This window comes from Phascolarctos cinereus, unplaced genomic scaffold (assembly GCF_003287225.1).
Source record: "Phascolarctos cinereus isolate Bilbo 61053 unplaced genomic scaffold, phaCin_HiC Scaffold_3;HRSCAF=262, whole genome shotgun sequence".
In the NCBI taxonomy this organism is placed as follows: domain Eukaryota; kingdom Metazoa; phylum Chordata; class Mammalia; order Diprotodontia; family Phascolarctidae; genus Phascolarctos; species Phascolarctos cinereus.
The window spans coordinates 122050363-122077843 of record NW_027555736.1 but is presented as its reverse complement, the minus strand read 5'-3'; the positions used below and the strand labels follow the sequence as shown (position 1 = coordinate 122077843).

At 35.3% G+C, this 27481-nt stretch overlaps 1 protein-coding gene across 1 annotated transcript in view; it reads left to right on the top strand.

The window, feature by feature from the left end:
• The window catches only part of AGBL1 (AGBL carboxypeptidase 1), a 910143-nt gene extending 883244 nt beyond the window's left edge, over positions 1-26899 (top strand). Inside the window, exon 23 of the mRNA XM_020963428.2 lies at positions 26834-26899. Coding sequence (XP_020819087.2) covers positions 26834-26899 — 66 coding nt within the window. The remainder of the gene's footprint in view (positions 1-26833) is intronic.
• Positions 26900-27481: the final 582 nt, after the last annotated feature.

Here is a 27481-nt window from a genome sequence, read left to right as displayed (position 1 = left end):
CTGGGGGACAAGTGGGGGATAGAATAACATGTGTGCCGTCTATCAAAGAAGCTAGTTTGGCTGGAGTGTAGGAAGTGTACAACTTATTTAACATGTAATGAACCCAGAAAGGTAAGTTAGAGGCAAGTTGTAAAACAACTAACATAGAGAAATACAGTCTTTACCATTCCTAGTGATGGACTCTGTATTTTTCAAACACAGCAGGATGGTTCCCCAATCATTCACTGAAGTTGCTGTCATGCCTAAGAAAGAAGAAAATCCAATCTCATGCTTCAGGGCATGAGTGATCTCTTACCAAGCATCATCCATGTTCTGTTTCCAGAGCCTGGGCATCACATTAGCATATTATAAGCAAGGTTTGAAAATTGTAACTATCTGCCTTTAAAATATTTCATCCACCAGAGGTTTTGCATTATCACTATAACATATTTCTTAACTTGGCACTTTGGTATATCTGTCATCTCATTGGTGTAACTATTCCCTCTATTGACCTGGATTGCAAATCTTTGCCACTTTATTCTTGCCATTATTTGCCCATGCTTTCTCAAAGCTCCTTAATAGAGAATCTGCAAATGAGCTGGAGAAGAATCTTACTTTTATTGTTTAGTATTTTTAGATGAGTAATATTCTACCCAGCTATTCATCTATTATTTCTTTTTCCTACTACATGTCAAACCAACCTTCCTTTCTGATTGACTTGACCTATTGCAAAATAAATACCTCTGTGCTATGGAGTGATATTTTCTCACATTTAAAAAAATGTAAAGAGAAAATGTAAAAGCATGTTCCTTGTTGTATCTTCCCCCGAACGTTAGGTGCTAGGTCATCGATTACCTTTAGGAGCCCATTCTTGCATAAACCCTTGGTACCTTCATATTTGCAGTGAGCTGTGTAGTGGGAAGATTTATACAATGTAGTTGTTACAATTTTTTTCCTATGCTGATGCAATATTGAAATATCCACCAAATCTTGCATATCTGGTTGATTTGCTGGGACTTTGTGTAATAATAATGGAATAACTAATATTTAAAAAATAGCCAATTCTGAAAGAAAAGGCTAGAACCAGTATCACTCTTGGCAACTATTTGAAAAACCTAGAGGCACAGCTGTATCAAGGGAAAAAACAAATAAACAAACAAAAAAAAAACACCCACCTTTATTTACATAGAGCATTTTCCTCACAAGAACCATGCAAAATAGGTAGCCCAAGTATTACTGTCCTCCTTTTTAAAAAAATCATACACAGTATGAGAAGCGCCTATTAAGGCACTTCCTCTATGAACAAGGATAGACCACATTTCATTCTTTTGGATTTGTATTACAGTGCCTTGATTTTTCATAAAGTCACTAGCTTCCAATTGTTCCATTCTAATTTTTAAGGAAGTATTTTCTTCACTAAGCTTTTGGACTTCCTTTTCTGTTTGGCCAATTTTGCTTTTTAGGACATTCTTCTCCTCATTGGCTTTTTTGGACTTCTTTTGCCATTTGGGTTAAGCTATTTTAAAAAAATTATTAAATTTTTTGATTTATCAATAATCACTTCCATATACTCTTGAGTTTAACATTTTTCTTCCCCTTTCTCCCCACCACCCTCCACAAGACAGAGCACAATCTGATATAGGCTATACATTTACATTCCTATTAAACATATTTTCACATTAGTGATGTTGTAAGTAAAAATAAAACCAATAGCAGGAACCATCAGAAAGAGGAAACAAAACTCAACAGAAGAGAAAAAAAATAGCAATTCAACTTCCATAGTTCTTTCTTTGGAAGTGGATAGCATTTTCCATCATGACGACTCGGGAGATGGTCTTAGATCCGTGTATTGCTGGGAAGGGTTAAGTTTATCAATATTAGTCATCACACAAAGTGGCTGTTACTATGTACAATGTTCTCTTGGTTCTGCTCGTTTCACTCAGCATCAGACCATACAAGTCTTTCCAGGTTTTTCTGAATTCAGCCTGTTCCTCATTTCTTATAGCACAATAATATTCCATTACATTCACATACCACAACTTGCTTAGCCATTCCCCAGTTCATGGGCATCCTCTCAATTTCCAATTCTTTGCCACCACAAAAAGAGCTGCTATGAACATTTTTGTACATGTGGGTCCTTTTCCCATTTGTATGATCTCTTTGGGATATAACCCTAGAAGTGCTATTGCTGAGTCAAAGGGTATGCACATTTTTATAGCCTTTTGGGCATAGTTCCAAATTGTTCTCCAAAATGAGTGGATCAATTCTCAACTCCACCAAGAATGCATTGGTGCTCCAATTCTCCCACATCTTCTCCAACATTTATCATTATCTTGTTTTGTCATGTTGGCCAACCTGATAAGTGTGATGTGGTACCTCACAGTTGTTTTGATTTACATTTCTCTAATTAATAATAATTTAGAGCATTTTTTCATATGACTATAGATGGCTATAGTTTCTTCATCTGAGAACTGTTTGTTCATATCCTTTGACCATTAATCATTTTGGGGAATGGCTTGTATTCTTATAAATTTGACTTAATTCTCTATATATTTTAGAAATGAGGCCCTTATTAGAGAGACTGGATGTAAAAATTCTTTCCCAATTTTCTACCTTCCTTCTAATCTTAGTTGCATTGGCTTTGTTTGTGCAAAAGCTTTTCAATTTAATGTAATCAAAATTATCCATTTTGCTTTTCATAATGTTCTCTATCTCTTGTTTGGTCATGAACCTTCTCTTCTTCATAGATCTGATAGGTAAACTATTCCTTGCTCTCCCAGTTTGCTTACAGTATCAGCCTTTGCATCTAAATCATGAACCCATTTTGACTTTATTTGGTATATGGTGTGACATTTAGGTCACATCATATGCCTAGGTTCTGCCATATTCTTTTCCAGTTTTCCCAGCAGTTTTTTTTTTCAAAGAGTGGGTTCTTATCCCAGAAGCTGGGGTCTTTGGGTTTATCAAATAATAGATTACTATAGTCATTGACTACTGTGTCTTGCATATTTAACCTATTCCACTGATCCACCACTCTAATTCTTAGCCAGTACCAAGCAGTTTTGATGATTTCTGCTTTATAATACACTTAAAATCTGGAATTGCTAGGCCACCTTCCCCTGCATTTCTTTTCATTAGTTCCCTTGATATTCTGGACCTTTTGTTCTTCCAAATGAATCTTGTTATTATTTTTTCTAACTCTATAAAATAATTTCTTGGTAGTTTGATTGGTATAGCAATGAATAAGTAAATTAGCTTAGGTAGAATTGTCATTTTTATTATATTAGCTCGGCCTACCCATGAGCAACTGATGTTTTACCAATTATTTAGATCTGACTTTATGTGAAAAGTGTTTTGTAATTGTATTCATAGAGTTCCTGGGTTTGTTTAGGGAGGTAGACATCTAAATATTTTATAATGTCTACAGTAAGTTTAAATGAAATTTCTCTTTCTCTCTCTTGCTGTTGGGCTTTTTGGTAATATATAGAAATGCCAATGATTTATGTAGGTGTATGTTATAGCCTGCAACTTTGCTAAAGTTGTTTATTATTTCAAGTAGTTTTTTACTTGATTGCCTAGGATTCTCTAAGTATATCATCATGTCTTCTGCAAAGAGTGATAGCTTTGTTTCTTCTTTGCTTATTCTAAAACCTTCAATTTCTTTTTCTTCTCTTATTGTTAAAGCTAATTGTTTCCAGTACAATATTGAATAACAATGGTGATAATGGACATCCTTGTTTCACCCCCGATCTTATTGGAAATGCTTCTAGTTTGTCCCCTAAGCTATTTTTTAAGGTGTTATTTTCTTCAGTATTTTTGGGGTCTCCTTTAGCAAGCTATTGACTTTTTTTTCATGATTTTCTTTCATCACTTTCATTTTTCTTCCCAGTTTTTCCTCTACTTCTCTTACTTGCTTCTCAAACTCCTTTATGAGTTCTTCCATGGCCTGGGATTGATTCATATTTTTCTTGGAGGCTTTGGATGTGGGAGCTTTGACTTTGTTGTCTTCTTCTGCTTGTATGTTTTTATCTTTTTTGTTACCAAAGAAAGATTTTATGGTCTGACTTTTTTTGTGCCTTTGTTTTTTCACAATCTCAGACAATTACTTGAGTTTTAAACTCTTTGTTAAGGTAGAAGTCTGCTTCCAGTGTGGAGAATGTACTGTCCAAAGCCTCTGGGGTTTTGTGCAGCTGCTTTCAGAGATACTTTTAAAGACCTGTAAGTTTTCAGCTCTTCCAAGGTGGTATGATAAGGGGTGAGGTATTTACTCCTTTCCCGGCCTGCACTCTGGTCTGTGAGTGACTGCAATCACTCTTTTCTTCCTTGGAACTGTGAGGAGTATTTCCTCTGCCCACCTCTACAAGCTCCAGTATGCCAGCAATCCTCCTCACCCCAGGACTACTACCCAGAACTGTGACCCAAATCCAAGCACAGGCAAAGCAAGAGAATCCTGCACCAGTAGAGAGATCCCTGCAATCCCCCTTTGATCAACCACTTGATTCCCCCTCAGTCTATGGGCCAAGGGCTCTGGAAGCAGCTGCCGTCCTGGAGCCAAACTCAGGGACTGGGGCTGGAACCATGCTTCTCTCTCACCATGGTCACAGACTTTTCCCAATGACCTTATAAGCTGTCTTTGGTGTTTGTGGGCTGAGAAGTCTGGAAACTGCCACAGCTACCCTTAATTCAGTCCTCTGAGGCCTGCTTCAGGTTCACTGGTGCCTGGTTTGCCTATGTTCCTACACCAAACTGAGCTCCTCTTCCTGCTTGGCGTGACAGACCTTTCTAATCAATCATCTAAGCTGTCTTAGGCTGTAAATTTGTTTCTGTCTTTTTGTGGGTTCTGCTGCTTTAGAATGTGTTTACAGTCATTTTTTACAGGTATTTTGAGAGGTTTGGAGGAGAGCTCAAGCAAGTCACTGCTTTTACTTCATCATCTTGGCTCTGCCTCCTGGGTTAGGCTATTTTTTTAAGTGTTATATTCTTCAGTATTTTGGGGGTCTCCCCAAACAAGCTGTTGGCTTGTTTTTCATGATTTTCTTGCATCACTTTCATTTCTGTTCCCAGGTTTTCCTCTGCTTCTCTTACTTGCTTCTCAAAATCTCTTTTGAGCTCTTCCAAGACCTGGGACTGATTCATATTCTTCTTGGAGGCTTTGAATGTAGGAACTTTGACGTCTTCTACTTGTATGTTTTTTTTATCTTCTTTGTTACCAAAAAAAGGTTCTGTGGTGTGACTTTTTTTGTGTCTTTGTTTTTTCATGATCCCAGAAAATTACATGAGTTTTAAACTCTTTGTTAAGGTAGGGGTCTGCTTCCAGTGTGGAGAAGGTACTGTCCCAAGCTTCAGGGGTTTTGTGCAGCTATTTTCAGAGATACTTCTAAGGACCTATAAATTGTCAGTTCTCCCAAGGTGGCATGAGTATTAGTTGCCCCTTTTATGGTCACCCAGCTATCATGACAAGTAAATTTTCACAGAATCATTGGGTTAAAGGATTGTGGAATAAGAAAGGAACTTAGTGGGCATCTAGTCATACCTGAAAAGAATTTCTACTATGATATACTCTAGCAGTGGTCCAAGTTCTGCTTGAAGAAATATAATTAGAGGGGGACCCACTACCTCTTGAGGCAACATAATCCACTACTGTAGAGCTATAATTTTAAATGAGTTTGCTGATTATATTTTCCTAGCATCAAATTTAAATTTGCTTTTCATTTCATTCATTCATTCATTCATTTATTTTTTGCAATTTCTACCCTAACTTTGGCCTCATGGGCCCAAAATAATGTCTCATCTCTCTTCTTCATGATAGCCCTCCATAGATTGAAGAGAGTTGCAGTCTTCATCCTGAGTTTTCTCCTCTGCAAGCTAAACAGCCTTAGTTCCATTGATTGATTACCATATGAAAGAAATTCAAGACATTTTACCATCTTGGTTGCCCTCTTGAGATGCTGTCATCTAGTTTATCAATTATCTTCCTAAACTGTGGCTCCCAGAGCTGACTTCAAAGCACATCACTCTATCCATTAGGCAACAATGCCTAGTTTTAGATTCCCTGCCTTCACTTCCATAATCCAAGTATTTGGGTTTTTTTCTTACTATGGTTTCAATTCATTTTAATAAGCATTTACTATGTTCCAGAACTGTGCTAAGCATTTGGGATATAAATAAGAGAAAGGAAGATAGTCTTTGTCCTCAAGATAATTATAATCTAAGGGGGAAAGACACACAAAAGGAAGCTGAAAAGTAGGTTATGAGGGGTCATAATGTTCTGTGGAATAAATTTCAAGCTGAGCTATTGATGGAAAATGGAGAGTTATCTGGAAAGTTCTAAAAGTTCACATCCCTCTCTAAATGAAGGCTTTGAAAGAAGTATATTGTTCCATTCCCCAGTCCTTCAACCAAAGGAGAGTGGCAACTGAGGGAGCTGAGAAGGTGTTGAGTATGAAAAGCTCAGTAGATCTACAATCAATGAGATTTCTGATAATCAGTTTCTTCTGGAGGTGGCATGAAGTTCTTTGAATCTGAAACTAAGCTGAGCTGCTGATGGGAAATGGAGAGTTATCTGGAAAGTTCTGAAAGTTCAGAGGCCTCTAATAAAGTGTTTTTAGCAAATAGATCACCTCCTCCCTCAAACCCACCTCATAGTAATTCACAAAGCTAAATATTCTTCCACTAGATACTTAAGAGAATATTTCTTAGTTTGATTTCATTTTAATTATAGTGAGTTAGGCTTTATGTTTGCATAGGAATGACCCTTGTCCCTTCTCTCCTTTATTCATAAAAACAGAAATATAAATATTTGTCTAGTTTCATTGTCCAAACAGGTTATCAATCATATGAAGTCTGAACTTTGTTATGTTGGCTGATGTACATCATGTAACAGTGTGGTGTTGAAGGAACATGATATCCCAATGGCAAAATAAAAACCTTTCTAATACTATACTAAGGCAGGCATACAGATGGGAATACTAATCCTGTTAAAAACAGACCAGTGTGTTATCTTTGTAGGGTGCTTGAAGCTTTGTTCTATTCTAAGGAAGCCTAGGGGTTGTTGACTAGGGTATGGTCAACCTATTTCTTTGAAGTTAGGCCCTGCTGGCTGTGATATTAACTTTGAAGAGGTTCCTACATTAAAAAAACTGTGTGAGTCAGTTTTTTACTCAATCATGGAGCCTGAAAGATCACAATAGGGGTAGGATAATAATACCTTATATCTGTTTAACACTTCACACTTTTCAGAGTACTTTCATATATTCAGCATCTTATTTTATCTTCACTGCTACCCTATAAAGTAGGCAGAACAGGTATCAATATCCCTTTCCTTTTTTTTACTTGATGAAACCCAGAGAAATTGAATGATTCAACCAAGGGTTAATGGCAGGTCTCATGACTTACAATTCAGTACTTTCTACCATTATGTCACACTAAAGGTATTGATGAGTTATTTATTTAGAGTTAAGAAGAGAACTATCAAATAGGGCCATTGTAAGAACTGAGAAAAGAAGAGAATAAGGCAGCATGACAGTGGAAATATTATGAGAGGGACCTGGGAAAAATAACTGACTTTGTAGTGCCTTCTGATTTGTTTTGTTGGCAAAACTGAGGACTAATTATGTTCTGGAATTATATAGTGGGCAAGTAACATTCCCACTTCCAAGAAAAAGACCTGGACTCAAACCTTTCAAAGAGAAAGACTACAGAAAAAACAAGGATTGAAATATGGTCTCTCAAAAATTCTGCATGATGTTTGAAAAGTTACCAGATCTCTCAGTGCCATAAACAACTCTTTGAGTGTACAAGGCAAACAATTCTGGATTTTCAGTCAGGACACCTGAGTTCTATTCACACTACCTTATATGGTTACTATGTACAATATATCATCCTTGCAGACAAGGAAGTTCTTCAAAACATTGACCTATAGCCCTCCCCTCCTTCAATTTTAACCCCTTCAGCTACCATTATTCATGATATAAGTAATTTCTTTCCAGTGTTACATGCTATACTTTACTATAGACTATTTAATGTAGTTCTTAAATTCACTTTTAAATGTCTTTTCTTTGGGCTATGTTGAGAACAATGTATGTACAGGGATATATCAATTAGTGAAACCTCTAGAAATGAGGCTCCATTATGATGGTCAATTGTGCTTTATTTGTTTATTTATTCATCTATTTATTCATTTACTTGTTTACTCATTCATTCATTTTTAATGTGTAATGTCAAATTTTGTGGAGGCTGGAAAAAGTAAAGCTAGGTTGTGGTGCTGTCCATCATGTAGTGCTGACAAACCTCAGTTTATTTATAAGAGTCTGAACTCAAGTGAAGTAGATTTGCCTTCAATGTGAGTGTTTGGAACCTGACGACCACCTCTTTTGGAGGGGAAGAAGCTAGTTCCTTCTCCCCCCACCCATACTCTTTCTTAGAGTTTTAGCTTTAGAAACTTAGAGTTCATTTAGTCTGACTTTCCTCTCAATGAAGGAATTCTCTGAATTCCTTATAATTTTTACATTCCTTATACTCATAGTTACAGAATGTAAAAGCTTGTAGGGATCTTCAATATCATTTAGTCTGACTGCATTTTTTTTTTCTGACATGGAAAATGAGAGTTTAAGTGACTTGTCCCAAGTTATAGAGCTAAGCAAGAGAGAAAGCATTTTGATTCCACCCACTATAAACTTTTTTTTCAATCACACCTGATTGTTTCCCATCTCTTCTTTCACTTCTCTATGTTTGGTGTATGTAGAACCACATATTTCCCCACCTGTACAAAAAAGAGAGAGAGGCTGCTAACTTTATCAGTTTTACCCCCTCTATCATCATATAATAACTTCTACTAGATGCAGATTGTAAAATATTGACTGGAATAAGAAAGCACCAGGAATCATGTAAGTAGCTGCTCTGTATAATAATACATTTAATTATAATTTGGGCAAGAGATAGAAGGAAATAGACCAGCATTGGAGTTTAGTAATATAATCCTATAGTGCATTCAGTGGATGATGAGTATTTTTTTTTCTTTCTGATTTCATTAGTCTGGGAATTTCTTTGTGAAGATACACCCTTCAACATTGCAAGTTTGAAATTTGTAGAATCATACATACCTGAGTTAAAGGGGGTTCAGAGACCATTTAGTCTACTCCAAATGCATCATTTTATAACTGAGGACACTGAACCTAGGGAAGTTAAATGTTTTGGCCCAAGGTCACTTGGGTTCTCTTACTTAAAGAACCAGCAACTTTCATATTGTACACTTTGAGAACTGCCAGGAGGAACTGATAGGTTAAGTAATTTACCCAGAATTACACAGAGAGAATATTTCAGAGGTAAGATTGAACTCAGGTCTTCCTGATTGTAAGGTGGGCTTTCTATCTACTATGTAACACTGACTCTGAATGACTCATGATGCATAAAAGGTGAAAGAAATGCTAGTTTTGATGTTAAAGGCCTTAAAACAAGCAGAGAATTAGTTAATATTTAATAATAGTTTAATTTCCTAACCCTCCTTTCCTGACACTTTGAAACACATGCCTATGTTTCTAGTAATATTTTTCTCCCTGTTGCCAAAATTTTTGAAAATGAATTAGGTTGCTATTCTTATAGCTAATAATATTATAATTTTTAATATTGCATTAAATTTAGTTTAATTTTCTTAGAAAGAATTTGCTTAGGAAGCATTCAGTCTATATTTACTTAGATATTATTTAGCATTGATTTTAACCTCTCACCCAACTTATAAAATACTTAGATGTAATTTCATATACAAATATTCATTACCTGTGAGTCTGATTTCAGAGTGTTTTCTAGATTAGAAAAGTCCTTTGTATTGAGCTTAAGTACTGGAACATCCAGGGTTCATGAAAGCAAGAAAACAATGTGCTTGGATTATCATTTTCAGTTGGGCCTTCATAGATAGAGGGAAAATGGTCTCCTGGAATAATTATAGAACCACAGAGTTCTAAAACTGGAAGGGACCTTAGTGATCATTCAGTTTAACTTCCTCATCGATTAGAAAACACACATTCTTTCAACTATTCATGCCCCTAGAGATTAGGCATTAGTTATCCTTTAGCAAGGACTGCTTAGGGATAATAAATTCTTCCACTTCTGACAGCAACAGACTTCTCATTTACTTATATTTTTGGACACCAAATCCACCTCTCTTTCTGACTTTCCATATAAATTTCCCCATGTTCTCATTTTTTTTTCACAGAAAGAATTACTAGTTACACTTTAGATATGGAAGTAACATTCCCAATCTCTAAAGTCATAAGCACTAGGAGATCAATGCTTATAGTTCAGCTTAGAGAAATAGTAAATTATCTACAATATTAGGATGTATAGACAGGAAAAATCAGTCTGGTGATCACAAAAAACCTGGCTTATATGATAACTAATACCTTTCTGATTTTTGTGAAACTGGCTAAATTTCAATAATTAGACTTCTCTATGATTATTAGAATTCAATTCTGGTTCCCTCCTGAATCTATGTGTACCATTTTCAGCCCACAGGCACAAAGCAAAAATCACAGAATCATGGGACAATGAAAGAGGACCTCTATATCACATCCTCTTGAAATCTGTGTCCTGAGGTTAAACATAATTAATTTAAGCAAAAATAGAGATGTGATAATTATTCCAGTTATTTCTTCTGTATAAACAGTTAATTCTGATCATTAGATCCAAAGTGCATTTTTCTTTGAGGGGAAATGAAGAGGAGGAGGAACCTGAATGATTGAATTGGCAGTTTCTATAGCCTAAATCGATATTTGATTACAAGCCCTCTCTCCACACTCTGGTGTGTGGATTAATATGACAAAGATATTATAGAATTTCTAGGGAAATATGTTATGAAGACTAAATCAAATCACCAATCTTTAATTAGGCAATAACCTTTTAAGGTAACATCTTGTTCATCCCCATGAGGCCTATGTAGAAGTGTTTCCTATGGGGCATTTTTGAGTGTTATGTATTATTATTATTATTATTATTATTATTATTATTATTATTATTATTATAGTAGATTAGAAATTATATCAGCAATGAGAATCCCCAACCCACCTCATCTTCTATTCCATTATTTACTCAATAAAAAACCATTAAGATTTTTTTTCTGAATGCTTAAACAAACTTTTTGGGAAATTTTCATTCCATTAGTTCTAATTTCCCCTTGTAAACCAAATTACATTATCCTATCCTGTTTTTTCTCTCTCTGATGGATGGATTATTAGCCAGAGTTTAGGTGACAGGAAAAAAGGTTTTAGATCTGATAGCTGTAAAAAGCTTCCCTAGTGTAAGTCTTATTGTTGACCAACTTTGATCTCAGTTGCAAATTTTACAGTTTTTTTCTAAGCTTTGAAATATTTTGGACTATTGTTTGAACATGAAAAGGACTGAACAATACCAGCAAAGCAATAATGATAATGGCATTTTAAAATATACACTATTAATGATTTTATTATGGAATCCACAATTGGACCTCAATCTCTAATTTTCTTGAGGTCTAATAGTTATGAGTAAGTGAATACACGGAACCTAGTCAAATTGCCACACCTTTGCTCCTGCCTTCTCTCTCTTCCTCACATATCCTCCCCTCCATCTTTATTATTTTGATACCTCCATTTCTTCAAAGTCTTACCCAACCCACAGATTACCCAAAGATTATATTAATCTTACCCAAACATGATAGCTCTTAGTCATTCCATTTGCCATGCTAGTATTACTCTTATGATCCATACCCTTCATTTAGCACATATCCTGTGCTCTCTTGTACTCTTATCTATCTTTTTAACTTTATTTTTTTAAACTAAAAAGAATTTATTTTCTCTCTTTTTAATGTTCCTAATTGAAAAAAATGCTGTAACAAATACACATAAACAACCAAAACACATTTCCATGTTGGCAATATCTAAAATGTAGGTCTTATTTACATCTTGAGTCCATAACATCTCTGTTAAGGAGGTGAGTAACATGCTTCCTCCTTAATTCTTTGAAATTATGGTTGATCATTGCATTAAACAAAGTCCTTAAATTATTTAGTGTTATTTGTCTTTATTGTTCTCCTGCTCTGCTCACTTCAGTCTTCATTAGTTCATATAAGTCTTCTTAGGTTTCTCTGAAATTATCCTTTTCATCAATTCTTATGTCATAATATTATCTCATTACATCCAGGTACCACAATTTGTTTACCATTCCCTATCTTATGGTCACCACTGTACTTTACAATTCTTTGCTACCATAACAAGAGCTACTATGTACATATGAATTCTTATGCCCTTTCTTAGATCTCTTTGTGGTATAGCTCTCTTAATAGTAACACTAGGTCAAAGGATATGTTCAATTTATTGATTTTGCCTCAAAGTTAAAAGTTGCTTTTCAGAATGGCCAGGCCAATTCGCAGTTCCACTGAGAGTGCATTAATGTTCCTAGCCCCTCCAAAATTTCATTTTCTTTTTCTGGCATCTTTGTCAATCTGATGAGTAACAGGTAGAACCTTAGAGTAGCTGTAATTTGCCTTTCTTTAATTATTGATGTTTTGGAACATTTTTATATGGTTCTTGATAATTTGGAATTTTCCTTTGAAAACTATCTGCTATATGCTTGACCATTTATGAATCAAGGATACTCTTATTCATCTCTTTATGTGTGTGTCTTTTCTCCCTTTTACTAGAACATAAGCATGTTGGGGAAACTGTCTTCTACTTCTTTGTATCCTCAATGCCCAATATCCTCTACATAGCAGAGATATTAAATATTTAATTGTCTTCAACATAACACAGAACAAGGATATTTCATGTTTTGGCAACAATTTGAGTACATGTCATATTACCAGAAACTTTTTATCTTAACAATATAGGAATAAGAAGAGTGACTTGATCTCTCATTTCATTGACATAGGGAATTCTCAGATGAGAAAACTCCATTAACCATTGCAAGTTGGCATCTTTTCTACAACTTATAGTCTCAGACAGTTGCCTAGAGCACTGATAGGTTTAGACTTGCTTAGAGTTACTCATCCAGTATCTAATATCATTACTTACCAAATCAATGATGCAGTAAGATATAGTAGAGACAGTTTTGAATGGGTAGTAAGAATATCTGAGTTCATGCTCTACCATTAATTTGGTCAATTCACTTTGTTTCTTTGAAAATCTGTTTTCTCATCTGTAAAGTGAGGGAGGTAGGATTAGATAATCCCCAAAGTGATATGATTTTGCATCAAATGACTCTGAATTATAAAAAGAATACACACAATAATAAGTCAAATATGTATATCATGCTTCCTCTTCTTCAAAATGTTTTCCATCCATTATCTCATCAAATGTGTTATTGCAGGCAGCTGTGAACTACTGACCTGAAAGAGTGAATGTACCTGTCTAAAGTGAGCACCATGATTCTCACTAGAAGGATCAGGCTCATTTTCTCATTAACCTTCACAATGTTCCTGGGAAGTAGAGAATAGTTTTATCCTAGTGCTTGTATCAGAAGAATAGAGGGTCCAGGAGGTTAAATGAATTTCTTCTTTGTCAACACTCCCTTCTGGCCTGCAAGGTGCTAGAACCGCAATGGTAGGGTATAAAACTGGGAATGAATTCATAAAGAGGAGTGATACAGAGGGAAAATGGGGGTTATGGGAACTGCTTCCTTGAAATCAGAGCATGAATTAGCCTTAGATACAGGGATTATTTGAAAAGTTGTTTTCACCTCCATACTTTGCTCATGCTGTTCCTCCCAATCTATTCCCCCCAAACTTTTCCTTTCCCCCCCCACTTGGTTAAGTTCCACCATTATCATAATGGGCACCTAAAATATTTATAGACCTAGTATATGACTGCCTATCACTACCCAGATATGTTATCCACAAGATCTCGAACAAAAAATCTAGGTCATAGGACTTATAATTAGAAGATAACAGAAGTCACCTAGTTCAACCACATTCACTTTATAAAAAAGAAAACAAATTGGGAGTGTGGGGAAGAGTGGGACACAGTAGGTGTTTAATGTTTTTTTTTTTAATATAGGAATGAATGAAATGGCTTGCCACAGTTAATATAAAGCAGAGCTGGAATTCAAATTTAGGGCTTCTGACTCCAAATACAATACTCTTTCCATTCCATTTTTCAAACTTTAGGCAGATCAATTTACCTTTAGAAGCCTTAGTTTCCTCATCTATAAAATGAGGAGGTTTGGATTATATAATGACTAAGATCCCCATTAGTACTAACATCTGTAATAGGTAGCCATTGCCTTGGCATTCAACCTCCTCCACCCTCCTACACTACCACTCTGGCTTTCAGAAAACTTCATTTTCAATTACCTTAGAAATAGTCTACCTTTCAATTTCTGGTGTGCTTCCCTAGTCTCCAGAATAAGATCCTGCCACAAACTCAAACTAATCCATTAAGTTGCTCAGTGACTACTTTACTTTAGTCAGGAGAACAATATTAGTATCCTGCTTATAAGCTAGGGCACATGAGTACTTAGAATAAATTCAGACAACTGCCTTGCAAATGGTATACCATTATTTCCCTTATTTGTTGCACAGTAATGAGTTGATAATGATGATGGTGATAGCTGGCATTCAATGCTTCAATATTTGCAAAGGGCTTTATAAATATTATTTTATCCTCACAACAATCCTGGGAGGTAAATGATATTATCATTCTCATTTTACAAATGAAGACACTGAGGCATACGGATAAAATGGCCCTTACAGGCTCATAGAGCTATTAAGAGTCTGACATGACTGTGACTCAGGCCTTTTTTACTTCCAAGATGAATGCACTCTTCACTATATCATACTGCCTCTCAGGATGAGTTAAATGGAAGAAATGACCCTTGACAGTTCTAACCAAAAAAAGAGGTATATATTTATATGCTTGGACTTCTTTAAGTTATGACTAACAGCTATCAGTTTATATAGAGAGCAGTGCTATAGTATCAATTGATAGGGAAATTAATGAACTAAGGTAAGGATATGTTTACATTTCTGCTGTAAAAGGATGAATATGTGTTATTTATAGTATTGTCCTATAATGGTTAGAAATCTTGCTTTAGAGGGAGATGACTTGAATTCAAATTCTGCCTTTGACTCTTAGTTGTCATGTTATTGGGGACCAGTTACTTGAACTGATTATTAGCAGTATTAAAATATATAAAGTGTTTTTTTTTAAAAAAAAATTTTTCCCTAAACACAAAAGCACTATGTGTGTAATTATTGCTTGGTCTTATTCTCGTGTTTTTTGGAAGAAGATTTAGACAGAAATAATCTGAGGAGAAGTTGCTATGCTGCCCTTATTATTCTATATTTAATATGGATTGTTTGCTCAGATGGATACAATGACTTTTTCCAATCGAATAAATATGCTGTGATGTAAGACCATATTCTTTAGGCTCAATGAACATCTTTGGGACAACTCCAATAGCAGACAGAGCAATAGAGATGATATGTGTGTCATACTATTCCCATATGGTTTTAATTTCTTCCTTATTTTGAAATGTGTTCATTTTATGTAGTTTGTAGCTTATGAGTATTCACTGTCATGCATCAAAAATATTGCTCTTACATTTTTATACATCCATGTTATGTCTGGATGGTTGCAGACAATAGTCTTGTCTCTAATGAGGCTCCTGTTCTAGTATTACTGATTTGTTGAATTCTCAAGGATATTGGGGTTTTTTATTTATAATACAAGCATTTGTTACTCTTAGTTTTTAAAGCTTGATATGCTTTAGTATGCTGTGATTTGAGCAACCTGATTCTTTCTAGCTATCTGATAAATGTTAAATTTTGGCCACCTACAATTTTATGTTGCATAATTTCTAGCATTTCATTTTATCATATGTAATAATGAAAGATTCCAGGCACTTTTTTGTTAAATTTTCCAAAATTTCTTCTGGTAATGACCTGATTCTGAATTGCTGTTATAAATGCCATATCTATAAATAAAACTATATGACTCTGCCATTTGTTCACTACTGCTTTGCTAATATAACATTAGTTGAATTAATGTGGATGTCACCCATGGATCATCTTTTGATTCAGCTCTTGAATCTTACTGTATTATAGGTTTCATCTGGAGTTAAGCTACTTGCAGTTACATTTTTAAAACATCCAGTGGCCTATACCTATTATTACCATTAATGGTTGCTTTGTGAAGTTGTTTGAGCCTTTTAGAAGTTTCTGCAAAATTATAAGCTATCATGTGTTCTGAGAACATATATGTGACTCTTCTTTTTTAAGTGGAAGTATTCATTCTTTTATAACTGCCTTGAGGTGATAATCCTGGGGTTTTGTTTTGATAGTTTCTGGATTCATTTGTGTTCACTTAGCTGAGTCAAAAGTAAAAGTTAAGACAATTAGTGTGAATATGTTAAAAATGCCCTAAATGTGTTCTTCCCACTAAAATCTGACTTTAGGGTTGCTCATTAGTCTCAACACTCGCAGAGTCAACTTTCTCCTTGATAGTCTTATGTTCACTTTTTTTTCCCTGTGGGGAATTATTGTTGTCATGATACATATATGATTGGAAAACTTAAAACATTTGCAAAATTAAAACATATAAACAATTACAGGTAGATAGAGACTTAATACAGACAGAAGTTAGTTAATTGAAACAAATTTCACAACAAAAATGCAAAGTTAACTTTATTTTTAATGAATTTCAATTTTGTTTTCTGCATGACATTGGTCACTCCTTCATCCTATCATTTAGTACACAGTGTGTGTATATATGTGTGTGTGTGTGTGTGTGTGTGTGTGTGTGTATATATATGTATATACACACACATTTATTACTTAGTATATATATGATATATATACACATATATACATACACACACATATATATGTATATATATATATATGTATATATGTATACACACACACACACATACACTCAATGTACTTTAAAAGGAAAGAAAACTTCTGCTCTCATTCTCTCCACTTCTTTTAAATGTGTGGCATGGTACTCTGATAGTTTTCTCTCAAACTTCAAATGAAAAGGGAAAGGGGAATCTCTTTCCTTTTTCCATTCCCTAGAAGTTGCTATCGGAGCTACACGCACATGATGGGCAGTGCATAGGCTTGCTTGAGTAAAGTTGAGAATAAATATCCAGTACTTGATTTCCTGTTCTGCTTGGTTTTCCTATCTCAGAGCTCAGGTGACTAAGGCTTTATCCTGAGAGATGAATGTTTCCAGACTTCACAGCAACCTTGAAGCTCAAGAATTATGGAGACACTGAGAAGTCCTGGTACAATTTGCCTATGAGAAATGAGTGTATGTGAAAAGTTCAAAAATGCATAAGTACGTATCTATATTATGCATATGTAGAAGGGGGGATTCTTAAACACTCTAATGAATGAGGTTGATGATTTCTACTGGATAGGATTGAAAAGATGTATATAGAGCTAATATGTGAAGCCAAATAACTCAGTTTGAGATTCAAAATATTGACAAATAGTTTAATATCAGTTAAATAACCAATGAAGCTAGGCCAATAAGGATTTACCTAAGTTATTAAATTTATCTAAGGTCACATGGTGAGAAATTGACAGAGTGAGAAACACACAGTAATTATTTTCCTTTTGTAATCTAATCAATATATATCTGTGTTGTAACATTTTTCTACCCAAAAGTGTCAGTAAATTGAGATACTATGCCCAGACAAGGTAGGAAGACATCTACATTAAAACATAAATATGGAGTAATAAAAATTTTATACATTTATTTAATGGAAGTCAAAGAAGATTGTCTTTGATGCTCCAATGTTCATTGTTAATATCTGAATGAGTATATTATAGAATCATGAGAATGGTAATTTAAATTTATATAGTGCTTTACTCTTTACAAGTACTTTGTGAATTTCATAGTACTAATATGGAGAGAAAGGAAGTGAGATCTGTGATTTCATCCTTGTAGAGAACTCCTATGATCCAATGCACAAAAAGAAGCTGAAAAACAGCAAGAGGAAATGAGGTAAGAAGGGGCACCTGGTGTGGGGGCATATTGTTAAATGGAATCAAAGCTAAGAAGAGTGGATGGTGGAAAATGGAGTTACTAGGAAGGTTATGAGTCTTCTATAAAGGAAAGCTTTGGGAAGAGCATAGTGCTCTGCCCTTCTAGACTCCAAGAAACAACAAGACTTAAGCATGGTAGAGGGAAGAGTGTGACATGAAAAGGATCACAGAAGCATGGACATAGACCTGGAAGTGAGCTCAGAGGTCATTAAATCTAACCCTCTCATTTTATAGATGAGGAAACTGGCCCAAAGAGGTAAAGAGATATGCCTAGTTTTGCAAGGGTTGTTGGTGTAAGAGATAAGATTCAGAGTACTTTTATTTCAAATTCTTTTCCAGCTCTTTCTATTGAGTTTCTTAAAACAAGAATAACCTTGGGGTAGGGCCTAGAGGAAATTCCTATGGATTTTGTTATTGTTTGTCCTTCATTTTACAAAAGGGTCAATGACATTACCTGGTGATGTCTTGACTATTGTGTGAATTGGATTTAAGTAAGGCAGAGTTGCACAAATTTATCAGTTTTAATATCTCTCTTCCTGAGTCACTGAAGTCTAATGGCAGGACAAAAGTCAAGATGACTGGCCTTAGTTCTGGAAGCAGTGGGTAACTTTGGCATCTTTGATGTCTGACCAAGCTCTAAGCATGCCACAGTGCCTGCTTCAGTTGCTTTCATGGTCCTTGGGGCAAATTGTTCTCATCTACTTACTTGCAAGGGAAAGTCTACACATGCTTTGGTAGATAACTCCTATCGCACTGACAGGTTTGAGGCCTGTTGGTTAACCACAACCTGGTTTACCCCATCTGCAGAGATCATTTGCCAGGTTGAGGCCACTGTGCATGGTATAGCTTTTTGGAGTCACAAGTGAGATTTCAATGCCAGGTGGACATCAAAGGTGGATGAGCAGGCCTGAAAAGGGTTCATCCAGCCCTAACACCAAAGGTGCTAGTCCTCCTTGAACACCCAGTACACCCTAGACAAAAAAAAAAAATTATGAGAACAGTAAGCTTCTAATGGAAATTGTTCAAGTGTTTTAATCCTGAACAAGGTTAATGGAGTTATATAAGCAATTATTCAACAACAGCAAAAGTTAATTGCTTACTATGTGCCAAAGAATGAAAATAGATTTAAGTAGGCATGTACATCCAAGATATATGCAGTTTAAATGGAAAACATAGAGAAGGGAGTTGGAGGGTCACATGTAATAAACAGAGAAAAGTCCTGTCTAGGTGGGTCACAAAGTGCAAGGAGGTTAGTAATGTCAACATGGATGGAAAGATGAGTTGAAGGCAGATTAAAAGTTAAACTAATGAGGCTATATTTTATCCTAGAGTAGGGAACCACTGGACTTGAGTAGTGGAGTAACATGGTCAACATGGCCATTTTGTGCTTATGAAACATGACTTTGGCAGTGGTGAGGTGGATGCGATGGTGTGGTCTAGATTTTAGATGGAAAATCAGTTAGCATACTATGATAATGTAGACCAGATTCACGGGGGGGACTGAATTAAGGTGATAATTGCATGAGAACAGAAAAAAAAAGTGCTGATGCAAGAGATCTCGTGAGTAAAAAAGGTGAAATGTGGCAATTAAGTGGGTATATGGAATAAGAGTAAAAATCAAAGATAATGCTCAGCCTATAGTCTAGGGAGATTGGAAGGACAGTAGTATATTTGACAGAAAATGTAGGTGTTGGAAAGGAAGTTTGATTGGTGGTAGGGGGAAGATAATGAGTTGCATTTTGGACACTGAATTTGAATTGTCCCTGGGATATTCAATTGGAAATGCCTGAAAGACAACTGGTAATGTAAGACTAAAGCTCAGGGTATAGACTGGGGGTCAATATAAAGATCTGGGAGACATTTGCATAGAGATAATAGTTAAATACATAAAAGCTTCTCAGGTTATTGATAAAGATCCTAAGACAGAACCCTGTTGAATATCCACAGTTAGATGTTATGTGGAAGGTGAGCCAAGAGAGGAGTTGAAGAAAGAGTTATCAGTCATATAGAAATGATGAAATATAAGCTAACATAGTATCATGCAAACCCAGAAAAAAGTCTGTTCAACAGCATCAAATGCAGAAGAAAAGGCATGTATGATGAGGACTGAGAAATGATTGTAAGCTTTGGCAATTAATAGTTGATGGGTAACTTTGGAGAGAGTGGTTTTGATTTATTGATGAGGTTGAAAGCCAGATTGTTAAAGGCTGAGGAGTGAGTGATAGAGGAGGCAGAGGCAACAAGTGTATACAGCTTTTTAAAGGGATTTTTAATGAGAAAAGGAGAGTTATAGAATGATTTGGATGGTGAAGTTGAACAAAGGTGTTTTGTTTTTGTTTTTGTTTTGTTTTGTTTTGTTGGGTTTTGAATGGAAGAGATGTGGGCAGGTATGAAAGCAATAGAGAAGGAACAAGTAAATAGGGAAATCTTGAAATTTTGAGAGCATTCTTTCTTTTCCACACTCTTACCACAAATTATAACTCTTCTTTCAATTCTGTATGCACGTTCTAACTCTCCTTTATCACTTCTTGCTCTATCTGCTTAGCCAACTTTGAAGTTATATCTTGATGCTCCTAAACAGTCTCAATAGTATCACAATCTCAGAGTTGGAGGAGACTTCAGATGACATATGCTCCAAGATATACCCGAACAGGAATTCTGTCTCCAGTGTATAAGATGAGTGGTCACTCAGTCTTCGCTTGAAGGCTGACAGGGACAAGCAAATTCCTACATCCTGAGAGAGTTTGTTTTATTTTTGGATGTCTTTAAGAAAAAAAAAAACCTCATATGTGGTTGTTCCCAATTGTTAACTCTAGGAATAACAGACTATGCCTAATCTCTTTTCTATATAGCAGCTATTTGATAATTTTAAGGAAGTTGTCATGCCTTCCACTAGGTCTTCTCTTGTTGCAGATAAACGTCAACTATTCCTTATATGGGATGATTTCAAGACCCTGTACCATACTGATTTCCTTCCTACAATTTTGCAATGTCTTTCCTACAATGGGGTGACATAAACTCAACAGAAGATCATTCCACAGGCACCCTCCCACAACTTTGGTCACATACTACTTCACCTTACCTTCTTGACCTTTTGAAGTCACCGGCAACTGACATTTTCCCTCTTTTGACCATTGCGGGAGTAGATGAAAGCAAAGGTAAGAGATGATGCACCATGCCCTGCTTGACTGGGTTGCCTTCCTCTCAAAATAAATAAATAAATAGAGCATAGAGAGCCAAACACCATATAGAATATGTCAGCACAATCCTTTCTAAGTGAAACATATTTCTAGATTTTCCAAGAAGTATCAGCAGCTCTATAAGGAGTTAGTTTATGGTAACATAAAGAGTTCACGTTAGTGTTTAGCTGGTGTCAAATTTGACTAAAAATGAAATCTTGTTCCTGTCATGCTATGGTATTGCTAATATTGCTGTAGTAAGTCCAGAATGTAGCTAAACTTAAGGAGATGATTTTATATAGGCTTTAAAGGGCAGTTATGATTAGAAATGTGACTGTAAAAATGACATTTCAATGTTCCAAATTCATTCCCTCTTGGTGACTTCTGTGTCAAATTTACTTAGTTTACAAACATAAACAAAAGATTTCCAACCACAAGACTGGAAAACTCAGCAAGATGTGTTTTGCTTTGTTTTTAAGTCAACCTTTGTCCTTTTCAGCTTCTGAATATCATCAACCAATAGCACTGAAAATGGTAGACAGAGCTGAGCCATAGGAGACTAGTGATAGATGAATCTGACAGGCAGACTACTCATCAAAACATCAGTGGTTCTTCCTCCATCTCAAATGTGTGTGAATCTTTTATCTAGAATGTCAAAACTGCCCTTGTATAAAGGTTCTGTGAATGGATGTAAGGGCACTTACTTCTTCTATAGGTGTCGTATGTAATTAGTAGAAATAAGTGATATATTGAAGATACTCTCTCAGATAAGAGGAAATTTAACTCAATATGGAGCCAAGTTTCATCTGTATTATCTGACACTTGTCATCAGGCTAGTTATCTTTTTTTTTGTCTTATTTCCACACACATAGACAGAAACCAATGAATTCCCCTTCAAGGATCCTGGTTTTACCCAGAAATGTACAAAGGAGATGTAGCTCCTTTTAGTCAGATACAAATAGACATGTTACAAGAGAGCTATACCAATTCATTCAACTATGTAAGAAGTAGAATGGTAAAATCACAAGTTGCTGCACTGGTCATATGCTTCTATAATTAGTGTTATTGTGACAAAACCACGTCTATTACATAATAACTTTCTCTAGTGAATCCAGGGCAAGTGGTCTCATATATAATACAAGCATACAAAGATTCCTATAGGCTACTGACTTTGTTTTATTTTTTAACTTTTATTTTATTGTTAATTTGTGAAATAAAATAAGCATTTCCTTAATGTAGTAGGATTAAAAAAAAAGATGATTGCAAATTGCAAATCTATTATGGACAACTTGCTATTTAATATGTATATGTATATATATGTATATGTAATAAGTTTATCATGTAATATGTAACTTTTTTCTTTTTTTCTCCCTTCTTCAACCCAAGAAATAGCTATCATTACACACAAATGTGTACAACATACATACATATGTATATACATACATACATTATACACACACACACACACACATATATAATTGCACATGTGTTTCTATTTATCAGTTCTTTCTCTGGATGCAGATAGCATCTTACTTCATAGGTCCTTTGCAGTTAATTTGGGTATTTATAATAGTCAAAATGGCTTAGTGACTTAAAGTTTTTCTTAAAACAGTATTGCTTTTATTGTATACAATGTTCTCTTGGTTCAGCTCATTTCATTCTTCATTATTTCATGCGAGTCTATACATGGTTTCCTAAAATCAATGAGCTCATAATTTCTTATTGTACAGTAGTATTTCATCACAATCATATACCACAAACTTGTTCAGCCATTCCCCAACTGATGGGCATCCCCATGATTTCTAATTTTTGCCACCACAAAAGAGCTACTAGAAATATTTCAGAATGTAGAGTTTCTTTTCCTTTTCCCCCAATCATCTTTGGAAATAGACTTAATAATATTATTACTGGGTTAATAGGTATAGGAAGTTTAGTAACTTTTTGGACATAATTCCATATTGCTTTCCAAAATGGTTGGATCAGTTCACAGTGCCACCAACCATGAATTAGTGTTACAATTTTTTCACATCCTCTTCAACAATTGTTGCTTTTCTCTTCAATCATTTTTGCCAATCTGAGAGCTGTAAAATGATAATTCAAGGTTGTTATAATTTGCATTTCTGTAATCAATGATCATTTAGAACATTTTTCATATGACAATAAATTGTCTTAATTTCTTCATCAGAAACTGTCTGTTCATATCGATACGCCTTTGTAAGAGGAGGGGCGAGGGAAGATATAGTAGGTTTCTGGTTTCATGACTACTATGTCTTCTCTTTCAACATCTTGCATCTATATGTTTGTCTTTCCTCTACTCTAATATGTTTGACAACCCTTCTTATCCCTATGCATGTATGCAGAAAATAACATGCACTGAATGAATGTGATTTGGTTAGGTATACGCCAAGTCCCAGATCACTGCGCTGGTGAAAGTGACATTGCTGCTAGAACTTACTTTTACAGCAGAGATGTAACTACCAATTTTGATATCTGGGCCAAATTTTACAAAATATTCCAAGGGCAGGAAACCTGAAATGAACTCTCAAATTAACTTTTAAATATAAATTTGGCTTGGATGAAAGAGATCACAGACCATCACCTTATCTAGGATAGACAGCAGTCCAGAGATATTATCCCCATTAATTGGGACCCAAGGACACTATGGGTTTTCTGCTGGGGAGGACACTATCAGACTGGAGCTGTATGGCTAGCCCAGAGTGAAACTCACCTGGGGTTTGACCATTAGGAAGAAGAATCATGCCATCTAGTATCTTCCTATTTTAACACATTATTCTTTTATAATATTTTTAAAATATTTGTTTATTTTGAGTTCTCAATATTCACTTTTTGAGTTCTAAATTTTCCCCCTCTCTTCCTGATATAGCATGTAATCTGATATAGGCTATACTTGTACAATAACATTAAATATATTTCGATATTAGTCATGTTGTGAGAGAAGAATCAGAACAAAAAGGAAAAACCATGAGAAAGGGGAAAAAAAAGGAAAATAGTATACTTCTATCTGCATTCAGACTCCATAGTTCTTTCTCTGGAGATAGATATCATTTTCCATCATGAGTCTATTCAAATTGTCTTAGATCATTGCATTGCTGAGAAGAGCTTAATCTATCAAATGTGGTCTTTGCATAATGTTAACACATTATTCTTACTAAATAAGTACAAAGATCTGTTGTTTTCATCTCCTGAATGACTATAAGTACTACATCAGCATCACCCAAGTATTCATGTCCTGGGGGAAATTGCCAGTTTCCCTGCTGATCAGATATACTCTGGCCTCAGGTGACCTCAGTCTTAACTCTAGGATTGACCAGCATAGCTCTACATTTTCCTTTACTGTTAAATCCACTTTCCCTTTGTTCTTCAACTACCCATGTCTTGACAGCCCTCAAGTGTGGATCTTTTATGCCATCCTCCTTTTCCATTCTTATTCCATGGTGGATGCCACATACTCATAATAATTAGGTAAATTATGAACTCATTTCATCTCATTACAAATAAGTTCTCACTACCACATGACAGTAATTTTATATTTTTACTTTTTTGGATGTCCTTCCTTCACACTCTCTTCAGCAATTACTCTAAACCTTCTTCTTTCTTTTCAATTATCATATTCTACCCCATTCCCCCACTCCTAAATAGATAACCTAGACTCTACTACTTTACTGAAAATAGAGATCATTCTTTTTGGCCTCCTTCATCTCTCTTACTCCACACTTTAACACCCACCCCACCATAATCCAACCTCTTCTTCTTTGCTCCAATCTCTGAGGAAGAGGTCACTCTTCTCTTCTTGCTGAGCTCAATACCATTACTCATGCCTTTCATGTATCTTGTTCTTTATACTATCATATGGTAGTTTTGCCCTTCAATCATCTTCTCCACATCTGAATTTTTTCCCTTTGAACTACAGATTCCTTCTTAGCTGATACCAGGATGCCGAGAAGAATCCTATCCTTTAAAAACATGAGTTTTGACTCTATCACCTCCTCAAGTTACAGTATGATCGCTCCTCACTTTCACTGTGAACTCTTAGAAAGAATCATCTACACCAGGACTCTTTAATCTGTGGATCTATGTTTAGATTTCAGAATGTGTCTGAACTTAGAACAATTTAAATCCCTATTTTCACTAATCCCTAAAGTGAAATTTCGTATTTTCTTCAATTATCTTTTAATAATAACAATGTTCTTCTGAAAAGGGGTCCATGTTACAAAACAAGGTTAACAATCTTTATTTATATTCTTTACTTCCATGCCTTTCGATCTGGCTTGTGATTTCACCACTCTCTGGAAGCTTTGCTCTCTAAGGTAATTAATAATATCTTGACTCTCAATTCAATGGCCTTTCCAAAAGGCACTGAATGGAGATTGGAATATAATAGACATATCCAAAATGGGGGTTTTCAACATTTGCATTCTGTTAATAAACCTGACCTCTGGTAAATCAATGATCTATGCCTTAGTTTCCCTCTGGTATACTAACCCCTATCCCACTATTATCTCTGTGCGTTTTAATTAATTTGTCAATGCCTGCCTAATTTTTAATGTGAAGAACATATGGAATAATTGGAGTTCTGGACAAGTGGAAAGTAAACCTTTGTAGAGTGTCCTGGTAGAGGCTAAACTCCCTGATAACAAGGAGTCTTTAATTTTGTATTTTTATCTGCAAGCCCAGTAATGGGCATTGTACATGGTAAGCAATTAATAACTGCTTGAATTGTACTAGATTGGATTGGATTGGGTTGGATGGGAGGGCATTATGATATTCTTACACAAAGGTTGGAAGGTTGTCTGGGTTGGGAAGAAGTTTGCATCAACCTATATGGGTAGTTTATAGGGAATGAAAGGAAATTGCTCTAAAGGTTAAGGCAGGTGTCTTTCAGTGGTACAGCTAAGTGACTCAGTTGATTAAGTATTGTGCTTGAAGTCAAGAAGATTTAACATCAAATATAGCAAGACACTCAACATCTGTTTGCTCTCGTTACCTAAGCTGTATAATGGTAGTAATAATAATAATAATAATAATAATAATAATAATAATAATAGTGACACCCACCTCCCAAGATTATTGATAGAGTTGAACTGGATGATATTTAGAAGGTACTTGGCACATAGTAGATGCTATAGAAAAATTATTATTATCATTACTTAGTGGAAAGTAACAATGAGTCTGTGCTTGTGCCTAGGTGATCCACTGTGCATCTAGAAATGGTAAAGCTAAAAGTAAATAGGCAGCCCTAATAGGGAACTCCCCAATATAGCATCTGTTTCTAGAAGTGAGGATCTTTTGACAAGAAAGAAGCAACTAGCCATATAAGGAAAGAAACACTTAGACTTTGTTAATATTCCATGTGTCTATGGAGAAAGGATCCAAATAGAAAGGAGGAGGTACCTGTCCCATGCACCTCAACAGAATGAGGTGGGCCTTGACATTTCAATTATTCTAGTTCAGGCCTGGGAAATACACCATAAACCTTTATTTGAATGGTAACTTCTCAAGGACTCAAAGGGATGTTGGGAAATGTTCACTGTGAAGAAGCATAAAACTTTATACTACTATAATTGACTTGTTTGCATATGATCTTGTTGTCGTTGGTTTTATTTTTTCTTTAAATAAACTTCTCTTTGACAAATTGCAGATGTGGAACTTGACAGTAGTGAAGCTGGTATCAGCTAGTGAAGAAACTGATCCAGGTTCTCGATAGAAGCTTAATTCAAAGACAGTTTACCCAAAGGGGTAAACTTAGCTTTTGCTGGCATTCATGACTGATACAAATGTTAAAGTGGGAAGGAATGTTGCATCCTGAGGCAAATTAAGAAATGGGTAGAAAGAGCTAATTATTTCACCCAAAGCCATGAATGACTTGTAATAAAGCTAAAAACAGAACAAAATTTAGTATATTCCCAAACTCTTCTGGAAAGAACACAAGGCAAAGATAGGAGACTTCTATGTAAAACTCAGTTTTTAGCACATACAATTGGGAGTCAGAGTCAGTCAAAAGCATTTATTAAATACTTACTCTTTGTCCTACTGTGCTAAGCCCTGGTAATTTATATAACGTATTTGTACCTCAGTTTCCTTGTCTGTAAATCAAAGTGGTTATATTAGATGATCTCTAATGACTTTTCCATCTTTTAGGGACTCCAAAACTTGGGTCTTATTGTGGGGAACAGTCATCAAAGGAAAGATCATATGGATAATTTTTAGTCATTGCTTAGCAGTTTTAGAGGTTCATAAGGCTTAAGCAGATTCATTTTGTTCATAAATTATAATCAAGCAAATCCAG